The following is a 15,612-nucleotide window of genomic DNA, read 5'->3' on the forward strand; positions in this document are numbered from 1 at the left end:
CAGAGTGAAATTTCCCCTTCGGAATTCTCTATACCACCTGAATATCGTTGTATGATGTGGAAAATCATCATCTAGTGCAAGAGTCATTTCTTCTAAGCACTGGTCTATGGTTAAACCACGCACGAAATTATACCACAAAACTGTCCTTATCTCGTTTCGGGACCACGATGCCATCGCAAGCACTTTACACTCTCACTACTAATGAATAACTGAGCCCATCGACTTGGCGCAGCGGCTACTATGCACGTATGAACATGTCTCAACATGCAGCAACAAGCAGCTTCCTGTGATTCATTGTTGCGTCATATTGCAAAACTTTCCTAGTACCCTTTGTACCAATGGTGAATACTAAATGATAAGCCTCCAGGGACTTAATGTTGGGTGCTACTAGGCTTATCATACCAACTAAGAAATACTATTCAAGGTTTAGGCCTAAATGGATGTCAGATGAATTAATGAGTCTCATGGCAGAGAAGAAAAATGCATGCGATGCATATAAATTATGATGCGACACAGAAGCCTACGGCAGATATAAACTAGTCTATAATCAAGTCACAAAGGAGGTTAGGCAGGCAAAGGCAGATTACGAGAAATCTTTGGCCAAGGGCACAAAGAAAAACAGCAAAGAGTTCTTTATGTAAAGAACTCTTCGCTGTTTTCTTCGAAGAGTTCTTATGTAAACTCTAGAAGGAAGGGGATGAATCAGATTGGTCCACTTAACATAGATGGTTCGACTGTTGATGATCCTGCTCAGGTAGCCGATAAACTGAATGAGTATTTTGCATCTACATTCACACATGAGGAGTTATTTAAGGAGGGGAATGGCAGAAGTTTATCAAACTGTAACAGGGAGCTAAGTGATTTTGTGATAACTGAGAGCAAAGTGAAGGAGAAATTGTTTAAGTTAAACATAAAAAAGGCACCTGGGGCAGATGGAATCTATCCAGTTATAACAAAGGAGGCAGCAAGGGAAGTAAGCAAACCCTTAGCCATAATTATGAGAGCATCCTTAGAGTCAGGGGAGGTCCACATGGACTGGAGTTGTGCAAATGTATCCTCAACTCACAATGTGGCCATTTGTGACCACTACGATGTGGTCACAAAAGAACTGGATGCTAAAAATAATTTTGATATCATATACTTGGATTTCAGGAAAGCTTTTGATACTGTTGCATGTGGAAGACTGCTGTGCAAATTGGAGAGATATGGCATTAGGGACAATTTACTGCAATGTATAAAAGGATGGTTGAGTAGGACATGGCAGGGAGTGGTAATAAATGGACACTGCTCTACGTGGACTAATGTTATTAGCGGAGTCCCCCAGGGTTCAGTGCTGGGCCCGTTGTTGTTTTGTGTATATTTATCAGTGATATTGATGAGGGTATATCAGGCCTAATGTCCAAGTTTGCAGATGATACAAAGGTTGGCAGGATTGTTAATGACAGTATGCTACTTGAGTACTGTATACAGGTCTGGAGGCCTCATTTTAGGAAAGATGTAGAGTTGCTAGTATGAGTACAGAGAAGGGCAACAAGATTGGTGAGAGGAACAAAGGGGTGTGCTTACGAAGAAAGGCTTAAGTTCTGCAAGTTGCAGCAGCTGGATTCTAGGCACCTGCGAGGTGATGTGATTGAGGTGTATAAGGCCTTGAATGATTTGTACAGGCTCAATGCCGACGTGATACTTCCATCAGCATTGTTCAGATTAAGAACCTGAGGGGGCATAGATTCAAATTGAGGAAAGACAGTTGTAGAATAGATGTGCGGAAGTTTGCCTTTGACCATGGTGTAGTTGATTGCCGGAACAGACTTCATCTGTTATTGGGGAAGTTGATAGCTTAAATAAATTTATGGCTGAACTAGACAAACCTTTGGAGTGGCCGGATGGATGAAATGGGATTTTTTTTTTTTTTTGGGCTGATGCTGTATAAACTTGCTTTCTTGCATCATATGCCTCAACTAATGTTAATGCTAAGCTCACTGTTATGTTATTTTTCTGTCACATGTTGAGTAGTACCAAAGCATCATCTCATTATACACTAAAATCACAAGAAACATAGTTTGCAAAATGGCATCATTATTATAACTTCTCACATTGTGAAATCCTTCACAATGAGTTGCCTAGTGACGCTCTTTCAAATAAATAATGCTTCCCCAATAGAGAAAACTATTGTTATTTATTCTCAGTTTTGACTGCCACCACCACTTACAGTAGGTATCAGAAATTGTTCCCATATTGGTGGGCAGATAGGTGCCCAGAATATATGAGTAAACAACCTAGAAGTGAAATATTTTGTAATATGAGAGATGCTGAAAGTTTGCATTCCTTGTGAATTTACCACATATTTAAATGATGTTTCTGTACCCAATACATGTTAGTAAGTTCTCACAATATGAGGCTTAAAAGGCTACTTTAGTTATTTTTCATTTAATTTTTCAGTTCATTTAGTTCAGTAAAGTAGGAAATGCTGTGGGTTTATATTTTAGTGTGGACATTGAAATAATTTGAAATCTCACTTCATGGAAAGTCATTATTATTGGACATTTACTGATTGTGACAGCCAGAAAGAGTGCTTTTAAATCTGCAAAACAAGATTAATGGAAAATAATATACTGGAATCAGTTTACTTGGCAATGGTGGTTCTTTTTTTTCTTTCTGCCAGTCTAGCTGATCTTGATATACAGAGTGTTATCAACACTTGTTTTGCAGACTACAAAGTTCTCTCTAGCTGCCACTGTCATTGAATATCCAATAATAAAATAACTACAATGAAGTAGCATTTTAAATATGAAAACAGACAATATAAATTTAGTAGTTTTTGATAGTATGGTTGAAATGCTTTCCCAGAGTATGCAAACAACTTATTTCTCTTAAAGAGCAGGTCATTTAATCTCTGAGGAAGCAAGGAATACAGAAATTTTTACTGAAGAAAAAATAAATAAAAATAATAATAAATAATAGAAAGCAGCTTCCTCTCAATGCCAGTATTGGAGGGTGATTTTGCAGAGTACAGCATAGGGCATTACCTTCTGAACAACATGAAAGCCTGTAGGATTCCTTTAAAAACTAAATAGCAAAAGTGTTGTTGATGCCCCTGTTATGATGGCAGGAGTAGGAAGGATATTAAAAGAGATTGAGTGCTTAGTGGTAATTGGATATCTTTACCATCTTATTAATTTGTGTACTGAAAAGGTGGCTACATGCCTTTTTCTGAAAATAGATGAATATTTGGTGGACATTTATCACTATCCAGAAAGAACTGCTAAAAGGAAAGAGATTGAAACAGTTTAAATTATTACATGACAGTGCTAAAGTAAAAAAGATATTGAAGCATATGTGTTGTTTTTTTGGATAAATGTTTAACTAGGCTCGTTGAAGAGTGGCACCCTCTGACAAGTATTTAAAGTTGCCAGATTTCATAAGTGCATTACAGTTTTGCTTGACTCACATTGCTTGATAAGCTCTCGCTTTCTTCCCCCCACCCCATTTCTTCATGATTAATAGCCAGATTATTTATTCTTTATGTTAAAGTCAGCACAACTCTACCTTTTCTTTTTTTTTTCCATTACGTGATTACGTTTTTCAAACCACTTTCAAAGAACATTAAAAAAATATTTTGCAGCAATGAACAGAAAATTAGGTTTCACAGTTTCTCTGCAGCAACTGTTTACTAGAATCACTAGCACTCCTGTTTATAACACTATGAATAAACAAGAAATTGAGATGTCAAAATTGTGAATTGAGTCTACCAATATTAGATGGTTCTGAATTTTGGTTGGTAGCTCAACATAGCGTAATGGAAAAATATTGTAAGTGCTGGATAATATGAATAAATTTTTCTAAAGTGCATTACAGTTTTTGCTTGACTCTCATTGCTTGATGATCTCTTCTCCACCCCCCCCCCCCCCCTCTGTCTCCAGTTTTGCATGTTTGGTAGCCAGATTATTTTTTCTTTATGTTAAAGTCAGCACAACTCTCTTTTCTTATTGAAAATATTTTGCAGTAATGAACACAAAACAACAAGCAGTGTCTCTGTGGCAACTGTTTACTAGAATCACTAACACCTATGTTTATACTGCTATGAATAAGCAAGAAATTAAGATGTCAGAGTGAATTGAGTCCATGAATGCCACATCGTTCTTAAATTTGGTTGGTAGCTCAACACAGCATTGTAATGAAAAGATATGGAAAGTGCTGGATAATATGAATGAATTCTATCTATTGCCAATTTCACAGTTACATATGAAGTACATTTTTTAGGCACTCCTGGCCATACTATGGCAACTACATCATATGTATGTGCGAAGATACTCTACCTGGCAAAGCCAATCAGTGTGTTGGTGAATATATTTGTGTAGTGTATGTTGAGTTGGGTTGTTTGTGTTGAGTGATCAGCCTCTTTAGTCTAGTAGATAGCAGAGTATATTACCCATTGTTTTCTGTACTTGCCTGGCGGAGGCAGGTTGGTGTACTAGCATTCCAAATGTAACATGTACTGATAAATTCCATCCTATTATCCAAAGAAATAGGATAAGCATCAAAGAGAGAGAGAGAGTTTGTTCACAAGAATGGAGCCCAAGATACCAGGTACTCATCCAAAGTCAAAAACATATATCACTATCTCAGAATTCAGGGATGCCATGGCCTGAAAGTTCTGCATCATAAAGCATAGTTACAACAGCAACAATAACTATTCAATTTATAATGGCAGAGAATGTCTGCTATATAAACTGAAATTAGAAATAACAAAATGCTCCAAGACAGCTAAGGAATTAAGCAAGGGGGTTGGACATAAAAATTCAAATATCAAAAAAGTTGCTTTAAAAAGAAATAAACATAGCACATTAATACTAAATACAGTAAATGATTAAATAGCCTTTTTACTTACATACCAAATGTCACATGTACCTTGAACTCTTAATACTAGACTGCATTTGGCTTACATAGCAAAGTAAAATAAAGGTTGCAGGATTTTCAATAACTTAAATTGTGTGCATTCTTGTGTTCAATTTTTATAAAATAATCCTGCAATTTTGCTATATAAGACAAACATGGATCAGGCCAGTATTAGGAGCTAAAGGGTACAACTTTTGGTGTGATTAATTGGAAAATTTTCTTCATTTGCCAATGGGCTACTCAAGTAGATTTGGTAAATTAATCACCCACTGACGTAGTTTGCTAATGGAAACTTATTTATCATCTTTGAAGAGACCAGTAAAGTTTCAAAATAGCTGTTGAGGCAGTGGTTTGGGTTTTAAATAAATAGTGAATTCACCTTTTTGGTGATGCCATTTATATTAAAATGAAATTAGTAGTAATGTTAAGCAGATAAGTAAATGTCCAATAACAATGACTTGTCATGAAGTAGCATTTCAAATATGTGACATATGACACAGGAACTGTAGTCAGAAGATAATTATTATGTTGTAATATGTAGCCAAGAACGGCAAACCAAGTTTGTTATAAATGGTTTCAGTGTTATTCTACAAATAAAAAATAAAGTTGGGTGTATTTCTGACAAACTTTGATTTTCTTGATAATAATGTTGAACCTTCCATATATTCCATTCTAGTCTGGAAATGTTACATGGAAGATGTAAGAGATTATTGTATGGTGTTCCTAATTCTCTGTGTAGATAACCAGTACTAACACTATGTAATCATAGTGTATATTTCATCATGGAAAGGCTGTCATAGCTCAGTGGTCAAGCGCAAGGGTGTATAAGTACATGTGCTTTGAGTGACTGTGGTTCACATGAGCGTGATTACTAAATACAGTGCTGTTTCTTTTATTGTCTATCTTGTAAACTCCTCTGATTTTGTCCTGGAGTATAAACAAAAAATTTATTTTTTTAGGAGAGCATTGGCAGACTGACATTTCTCAGTATTGTGATGAACAGAAGATGGTTGCTTTGCTGCTACAAACTTAAAAAAAAAATCTGATATGTCTATAGGACAGCTCACTCCTTCTAAAGGATAACTGCAATGATTGCATTAAACAGAAAAGTCTTCTGTTGTGGTAATCAACACAGCCACAAGAATAAAATTGTCAAGATCAGATATGCAATTCTGTGGTGTACCACATTCTTCATGATATAATTGACATTACTTATGGTATATCAATTAGAAAGATGTGCACGTCCTTATAATCCATTCAGTCTGATCACTTAATCAGAATGCATAATATCAAGTTCATCCTGGTCTCATCAATGAATCTAAAGTCAACCCTGTGCAACAACAAAATGCCCAGACTATATTTACTAGGCCCAGCTGAAGAGGCTTATATTTAAAGGCCTCTTCAGTTGGGATTATGCATCCTTATAAAATTATGCACTTGCTGAAACGGAGATTTTTTTTTTTTTTTTCCCTCCCAAAAAGTTTATACTTGTGGTTTTATAATATTAAGTTGGTTTTCATTTAATGCTTCTTTTTTTTAATCAAACAGATCTGAAACAAGATTATTTCCAAAACATCCAATATGAAAGATGTGTATAAGCTCTCATAACACTGATGTTTCCAACTGTAAAAATAGGTTGTACACGTATTGCTTAACATACCAATGAGTATTTGAGTAGCTTGAATTATGAAAAATTAATTTTATGGTCAAGATTCATATACACTTTAAAATGAATGCACACACTGAAAAGCATAGTTAGCAAACAGAACTAAATGATATAGTAACTGACTGACTGTTTTGCAAAGATACAAAATTGAAGATACTGTATTAATTCATTATATAAAGAAAATAAACATTACTCTCACTGGACTGTTTCTTAGTTCATTCCATCATGATGATTTTTTTGTTGTGTGTTGCAAGTAATTAATATTTCACAGTAAAAAAAGAAATCTGTTTTTAACCATGGTTTGCTTTATAAACAAACAAGAATAATAGTTTTCTTTTTTCTGGGCAAGTAAATATGCTTGTATTATAAATTTTTACACATTGACAAAGAGAAGTAATGGTTATTTATTCTCACAGGACTAATTGTCCTGTGAGAATAAATAGTCATTATGTCTTGATTATATAACCTGTTTGTTATTCATAATTATGATATAGCAAACATGGACTATGAAATTATTTTGGTGCAGGTGGGAGTCAGTGTATCATCAGGGCCTAGGTCATGAATCTTTCTGGTAGCCACAAATACCTCTAGTATAGTTTCCATATGATATGATGGACTTGCAGTTCATAATCCAAACTTGCTTGCATATTGTTGCTGAATTTTTTTACAACTATTGTTGTTAACACCTCTGCAGGATTCTTTTCATTTCATGTCTGCTGTGCAACTTTTTACCTTTGCTTCATTTTATACTGTAACCTCTCATCCCATCAGATTTACCTTGCAGTCATCTGATTTTATTATACGTAACTATGAATTAGATCAATGATTTTCAACCTTTTTATACTACTTTAATATCTACTTGACAACGTATGTATGCAAAGTTGTATTTGTTCTGTTATTATTAATGTAATAAATAAATAAATTGTTTTTTCTGTTTTTTGATGCCTATTATCTTGTTTGAGTTAACACCGACTTTTACTATATTTTTTCCATTTGAAATGCATTCAGCACTCACTTTTCATCTCAGTTTAACAGCAGAATTTTTGATAAAATCTCAATGTGGAAAAGATATCAAGTGTTAACATGTTTATTAGTACCAAAACAAATTATTAAAGTAAATTTGACAGACATTTTAATCTGTGTTTTATTCTTGGTGCTTGCTAACCAGAAACTCAGTGTCAAGCTTCGAGTTTGTAAAGGTTATTCAAAGATATCCTCCTTTTGTTACTTGGATTTTTTATTATTTTTTTTTTTATTTTTTTTTTTTGACAGGCAGTTGTTGACTACAACCTCCCTTTTTTGATTATATATGAGGTAAGGAAAGCTTTTAACATCTACAAAACATCAAAATATTCACTGGTGGATGCTATTGCCAACATTGAAGATTACTGGGTTAGATTTCCCTGGCCATTGACCATGAAGGGTCATATTATTGCATTGCAGTAAAGAGTTATTGTTCAAATTCTTGCTTTCTTGTATGCTACAAGTATTATTGCACTTCCACTGTATTCTCAAATTTTTCTGCTATTTATACACTTTTTGCTACTTTTGACTGTTGCCATCTTGTCTGTACACTGACAAACAACCTCATTTATTCATTTTCACATACAAGTCCCACTATTGTGTCACTATACTTCCCCTTCACTGGCCCTTGTTAAGAGATGGAGCATTTTTTATAAAGCACTCTATTTGTATGGGATGGGGTGGGGGAATTCCGTTCGCATAGTAGTTGTGTTCAGAGCATACAAGTATAATTTTAACCTGAGCAAGGTTAATATCATTTAGATTATATTTAACATCATAGTTTTACAAATACACTTATGAAGGTATGTGTTATTTTAGGAATTGTGCAGTGGTAGTGAGAAAGAATATGTAATGGATAGCCCCCTCCTTCCAGTTCCTCTGCCGAGGCAAAATATGACTATTACTGCTGAAAGATTTCGCAGAAGCACTGAAAAAAAACTTATTCTGAGCTACAGAAAGTGATTATAAAAGGTTAGCATCTCAGTTTTAGGTAGTAGTATCTATCACATTGAAAAAATTCTATGCTTGAAAATAATATTTCTTGACATAAATACCAAAGAGTTTTAAACAGTATATATCAGAGTATCACAATTGGTACATTCTGATATTTTACCATTTGGTTAACGCAAAATATTATTAAGGCTTTCTTCATATATATATATTGCCTTACATACATAGAAATGTGATATATTTTGTGTTTTAATTTATCTTTTGCAATTGTTAGTTTTATAAAATAATTTGTGTTTAGAAAAAGGGTACAGAAATAATTCCTGTTTTCAGAACACAAAAAAATTTAATAATATTAAAAATTGAACTTCTTCCAGGGAAACAGATGTAATGTTTTGACTACCTTTACATTATAATTTGCTATATTAAAAGTCATGCGATGTCTCCTACACACACATACTCAGCTCATGGTTACATGGTTTTTTGTTGTTGGATACAGGTGTCAGCTGCTGATTCAGGGATAATTGCAGAAAATCTTCAAACTGGAGGAGTGCAGATTCCTACTTCTGTCTTGACTCCAAACACCCCTATTTCTGCTCAGGAAGAAAGCCAGGTTATATCAGAACAGAATTCTGTAGAGAATACAATTAGTCACATCAAAGGAGAAGTATCAGGACAATTAGATCCCAAAACAGGAATATTGTATATATCATCTGAATCCCAAAATGGAGCACAAGATAAAGACAAATTGGCAAATGGTAAGCAGAATAGTTTGTGAGGCTGTACTAACTTTAGAGAGAGAGAGACTCTGCAACTTGAAAATTATGATGTCATACAAATCTTACTAGTCCTTCCTGTCCTTCAGCTTTCATTCCATTTTTCTTACTTTCCATGGAGTTGAACTAATTTCTACTATTAGCAGATTGTTTTTGACAAGTTGGAATGTTATTAAAATTTAGATACTAACCTAATTTTTAATATACATGGTATATCATAAAATACCATGTGAAAACACTTTAAATTGCCATAAACCTCTTAGATGTCATAATTAATTTGTATAAAAATGTTTGCTTTTTGTAGCTAAGCCATGTTCTTGACATTCCTCTGTTTCATTTAAACCAATGATTGATCAACATAGAGAATAAACACCTGACATTTGAGCAGAGGAAACGCATTTTAAACTTGTTAAAGTGGACCTGTGAGAAAAGTCATTAGAGAAGTCATCTGCCATTCATGGGAACATCCATATGGACAAAAGGTGCCAACACATCTGACAATAACTAATTTGCATGATAAATTTGAAGAGCATGGAATGTTAACATAAGAAAGACAGATGTAGGAGAATTGTTTTCTGTATTTTTAATGATATTGATGAAGGTATATCAGACTTAATGTCTAAGTTTGCAGATAATAACAAGGCTGACAGGGTGATTAATGACAGTAATGAAGATATATTGACCAATGAAAAGTACTGCATGTGGGTAGCAACAATCCCACAGTAGTGTACAAACTGTCTCATACTACACTCAGAGAAAATGAAAAACACCTGTGGGTAATTGTGCAGTCTGACATGAAGTTCTCTAAGCAGTGCAGATAGGCTGCCAGGACATCTCATGGGGTTTTGTCAATGATATACAGGAATTTTGTTAGCAGGGAATTTTGTTACTAGGTCTGGAGGCCTTATTTTAGGATGTAGAGCTTCTGAAATGGGTTCAAAAAAGGGCAACAAGATTGGTGAGGGGACAAAGGGGTGCTCTTACCAAGAAAGGCTTCAGTTCTTCAAATTGCAGCATCTGGAGACTAGGCACCTGCAAGGTGATTTCATTGAGGCATTTAAGCCTTGAATGGATTGAGCAAGCACAATGCTGATGGGAGTCTTCCTCTTGCTCAGACCGCACACAAGGGGGAATAAATTCAAATTGAGAAAGGACAGTTGCAGAATAGATGTGCGGAACTGTTTTTTTTTTTTTTTTGAGTCTTTTTTCACCAACCTTGCGTAGAATTAAAACAATTCTACGCAAGGTTGGTGAAAAAAGACTCAAAAAAAAAAAAAAAAAAAACAGTATGGATATACCCAACCGCAGAGGCCTGTTTGGAGAGATGTGCGGAAGTTTGCCTTTAGCCAGCAGGTGGGCGATTGCTGAAACAAACTTCTTCCTGTTGTTATGCAGGTGGATAGCTTGAATGAATTCAAGGGAGGACTAGACAAGCTATTGAAGGAGATGGATAGGTGAAATGGGAAGGAGGTTTTTTTTTTTTTGGTTTTTTTTGCCAATGCTGTATGAGCTAATTTCTTGCATCATTTGCTACCACTAATATTAATAATATCAAAAAGTGCCCAAAAATTTCCAAGCTGTAGTTTTAGAGATGCTATTTGCTTAAAAATGTACTAAACAGTCATGTGATAAGTCAACAAGACAGTGTTCTTGAGAATTATGCATGAGTTAGTCAAATATCCCTTTAGCCTATAAAGTGAAATTTTCTACATTCCTCTGCTGTTTTGCACAATTCAGGAATTACACATCACCATGTGTAATTCTGTATTTAGCACTGTCACAAAGAAAAGTAAAGGCACTGAATTAGAGAATATAATTGGTCAGGCAAAAATCACAAATTTATTAAATAACCATGAATCATAACTTGGTGTGGAAATGACACAGTTTAGTTTAATTAAATTTAAAGGTTAGACCAATATAAATTCCTTGAAGTACAATGGTCAAATCAAATACAGAATCATAAGTGCAAATGATGTTTGTGTGAAGTTGATGATATATGAACCTCATGATATATTGTGTTACAACCAGTGTACGTTGAAAACATTCAAACAGTGCATCATGACACATCAGAAGAAAAATACTGTAAGCTTTTAGGGACAGTTTTTGTCACCATTGTGAATGCTAGACACAAACAACTCTTATATAGTGCATGGTCCCTAGCCCAGATGAGTTGTTGCAAATCAGTCCCCACTCTTGTGCAAATTGCTGTTTGCAGCTCGATTGTGTCACAGGACTGCCTGGATGACGCAGTATATCTTCCTAGGGCGTCCAAACATGCTCGACAGGGCTCAGGTAGTGAAAGCAGGCAGGCCAATCCATACAAATCAGGTGGGCGGGAGCAGCAGTGCATAGCACACGCTTCTTGATTGGACCGGGGTTCGAGCCCGTGACCACCAAATACGGAAGATGAGGAAAGGTCAGGGAATGACCACCGCATATCCCCGGAGCAATATGGCCTTAATTGCTAATGCTCCTAAAAAAAAATAATAATAATAATAATAATAATAACCATACAACCTGTGCCCTGTGAGGTTGAGTAGTGCCATTCATCAAAATGAACTCTTTACCTACAGTGGCAGTATCATAGGAAAGGTCCGTGGGTCACATGACCTCATCTCTATATATTGTGGACAGTCCTGATTCATTCCTGATGATATGAAAGCCTCTTACAACCACATAGAATAATAACACCCCATACTAATAATCCATTTCTCCCAAACTGAAATTTTCTGTATGCACACAGGGGATTGTTTGGATTCCTTTTTCAATGTCACACTGTGGATTTGATAAAAATATGACTGCAGGCTGTACCTGGACTGATTCATTTGTGAAGAGGAGTGGCCATATAATGTTGAGTACTCAGTGGAGCATACACCATAGGTCTTCTCGCATTTATTTCAAGTCTGTGCAGATGATTTCAGAGGTTTGGGTTGGCATCCATGTTCCAGTCACTTCTGCTGTAAAGTATCTGAGTAGCTTTCATTCAGTGATTGCAGTGGGTGGGTATGAGGGTCTGGAGATAGTCATCCTGCCTCGGTATTGTTGATTGTCTAAACTGCAACCTAGATATCTGCTAACAGTCTGTTTCTTGGAACTGGTGGTACTTTGTGACAACCAAGCCACACTGTAACTTTGCATTGATTACCATGCTGTGGTCTCGTGATGACCCTCCGGGCAATGGGCTTTGTCTCCATCTGGTATGCCATTTTCAGGCACTTCACAATGATTATTGACAGGAATATGCTTTTTGCAGTTGTAGATCGTAAATGAGATGCATTCACAGCATGGTTGAATATTTAATGAAATGGTCACAAACCTGAATTTGCATGTTCTTGCACCATATTTGTTGAAAAACTTGGTAGGTCACATCTGCACATCAGTCTGTAAATGTGTACTGTCACTGCAGCCATGATGGAGATTGATACAGTAGGTTGTCCTCAATTGTGCAGTGATACGTAATTGGTTTAACCAGTAAGTTAATTCAAGTACACAGTTGTCATGTTTCAGAACCTTTCTGGGCTTCATTTTAAAGACATGTAAACAATGCTGAGATCTGAATGGGTTAAGATGTAACTGGGATGCTTAGTTCAAAGTAACTGAAGTAACTCTGAGTTATATCTTATTGCATCCAGACATAAATATTTTTACATGTCTTAAGAATAGAGACATGTAATTAATTAAATTGAATTAATTTAGGTTTAGGACTTTATCTTGGTGTTACCTTTAAATTTCATTAAACTAATTAAGCATAATTTACAAGAGAGATAGGAGTGGGTCGGTGGGGTGTGTGTGTGTGTGTATGTATGTTCATCATTTCCACATTAATAATTTAATTTGCTCTTGCATGTCTTTCACATCTCTCTCTCTCTCTCACACACATATCTTGGTTATTGAAAACCTTTAATTTCTCTTCAGAAAGATTAACCTAATAGAGATTATTGTATGGTCAAGATTCTTCTTTTATAAGATAATTGAACCTTACAGTTTTAGTGAATGATACAGTGCTGAAAACCATGTTTGCAGGCACAGTTGTACTTTCAACAAGATGGTACTTCGCTACACTTTTCATACAAATATCCATACCTGTCTGAACTGAATTCCCTTAACAGTGGTTCATGAATGCCTTCTTTCTTAGAGGAAGTATTCATTATACTCCTCTAGGCCCTGAGCCTCTTGATTTTTCTGTGGAGATATCTTAAAAATAAAAAAATAAAATGTCCAGTTATAAGCCTGGAAAGCTGCCAGATACGTACCACTGCAGAATAAGCTGTTCAGAAAAAAAATATTTTTATAAGTGGGCGGAAGAGTACTCTGCATGGGCTGAAGGTTGTTGTTTGTTTGTTTGGTTTTTAGGAGCATTAGCAACTATTGCTATATTAGCCATATTGCTCCGGGGATATGTGGTGGTCATTCCCTGACCTTTCCGCATCCTCTATATTTGGTGGTCATGGGCTCGAACCCCGGTCTAATCAAGAATCGTGTGCTACTCACTGCTGCTCCTGCCCACCTGGCTACGGAGGCGCCCGGGTTGAAGGTTGAGAAGATGAAAGAAGATACTGTTGACATTAGACTTGAATTTCTGTAGGTTGTAATTTTCAGGAAATATGTGCGAAGGAAGATTATTTCAGAAAACAAAATTTGAAGGGATAAATGAGGAAGGAGAAAAGTTGGCTCTGTGAGTTTGAAGTCTGACAGTAAAAGGATGTTGACTGGTTGCAGCACATGATGTTAAGACTGGTTTGGAAGGGGGGGGGGAATTATAGAAGCCAATTTAGGCCTTGTGATACATTGTCTTGTTTAAAGCATCCAGTGCCAACTCGATACACGGTCACCATGTAAGGCAAAACTTGGTCCAAAACAATGTAGAGGTAGGATCTGGAGGTGAGGTTGTGTTCAGTGGAGATGAGGAGGTCCAGTGATGTCAATGAAAACATGCCCCAAAGCACGATAACATCGCCACCGGCCAACTGTGCAGTCTGGTTGCACAAAGTGGATGATATTCAAGTATTATTATTAAAGAAAGCTCTTGACTACATTTCAGAACAGCCTAACAAGATAACATTTCTGTATGAAAATTAACTGTGAAACCCTGAAAACTTAAAACAGTGGAAGATATAAATAATATTAAATGAAATTAGCATTAGCATTAGCAGAGGCATATGATGCAAGAAAGCAAGCTTATTCGGCATCAGCCAAAAAAAAAAAAAAAAAAAAACCCACTCCCATTTCACCCCTCCGTTCGTTCGAAATACCTGTCCAGTTGAGCTTTAAATTTGTTTAGGCTATCAACTTCAACAACAAGTGATGGAAGTCGGTTCCACCAACCAACCACCCGCTGGCCAAAGGCAAATTTCCGCACATCTATCCGACATCCATCCTTCCTCAATTTGAATTTATGCCCTCTGAGGTGATTATTCTGAGAAAGATGAAGAATCCCATTGGCATTGAGCATGCTCAAACCATTCAAAGCCTTATACACCTCTATCAGATCACCTCGCCGGTGCCTAGTCTCCAAACTCTGTAATTTGCAAAACTTAAGCCTTTCTTCGTAAGAGCAACCCTTTGTTCCATTTACTAATCTTGTTGCCCTTCTCTGTACCCGTTCCAGCAGCTCTACATCCTTCTTGAAATGAGGCCTCCAGACCTGTATACAGTACTCAAGATGTGGCCTTACCATTGCCTTATACAAGGGAATAATCACCTCCTTATCCCTGCTAGAAAAATTCCTGTATATCATTGACAAGACACCATGAGCTACTCTTGCAGCTCGTCTGCACTGCTCAGAGAACTTCATATCTGCCTGCACAATTACCCCCAGGTCCTTTTCATTCTCCACCACTGTCAGTGCAGTACCGCAGAGTTGATACGTTGCTCTGGGGTTACTGTTTCCCATATGCAGCACTTTACATTTGTCGATGTTAAACCTCATTTGCCACCTCTCAGCCCATCTGTTCAACCTTTCCAGATCCTGTTGCAGCAGCATAGCGTCAGTATTGTCCTTAACGACCCTGCCAACCTTTGTATCATCTGCAAACTTGGACATTAAACTTGATATCCCATCATCAATATCATTCATAAACACCGAAAACAACAACGGACCCAACACTGAACCCTGAGGAACTCCACTAATAACATTAGTCCACGTTGAGCAGTGTCCATTGATTACCACTCTCTGTCTTCTGCCACTCAACCATCCCCTTATCCATAGCAGCAATTTGCCTCCAATGCCACACTGCTCCAATTTGTGCAGCAGTCTTCCATGTGCAACAGTATCAAAAGCCTTTCTAAGATCCAAATATATAA

The 15,612-nt window shown here is 36.4% G+C and overlaps 1 protein-coding gene across 4 annotated transcripts in view; it reads left to right on the forward strand.

Moving 5' to 3' along the window:
• Nucleotides 1-15,612, forward strand: part of LOC150091832 (uncharacterized) — a 256,523-nt gene that overhangs the window by 174,224 nt on the left and 66,687 nt on the right. For all 4 annotated transcript variants that reach the window (XM_090377195.1, XM_090377203.1, XM_090377219.1 and 1 more), the window contains one exon: nt 9,033-9,291. In XM_090377195.1, coding sequence (XP_090233321.1) covers nt 9,033-9,291 — 259 coding nt within the window. The remainder of the gene's footprint in view (nt 1-9,032; nt 9,292-15,612) is intronic.

The sequence above is a fragment of the Mastigoproctus giganteus genome, chromosome 1, assembly GCF_048544385.1.
Source record: "Mastigoproctus giganteus isolate SK-2022 chromosome 1, ASM4854438v1, whole genome shotgun sequence".
NCBI lineage: Eukaryota > Metazoa > Arthropoda > Arachnida > Uropygi > Thelyphonidae > Mastigoproctus > Mastigoproctus giganteus.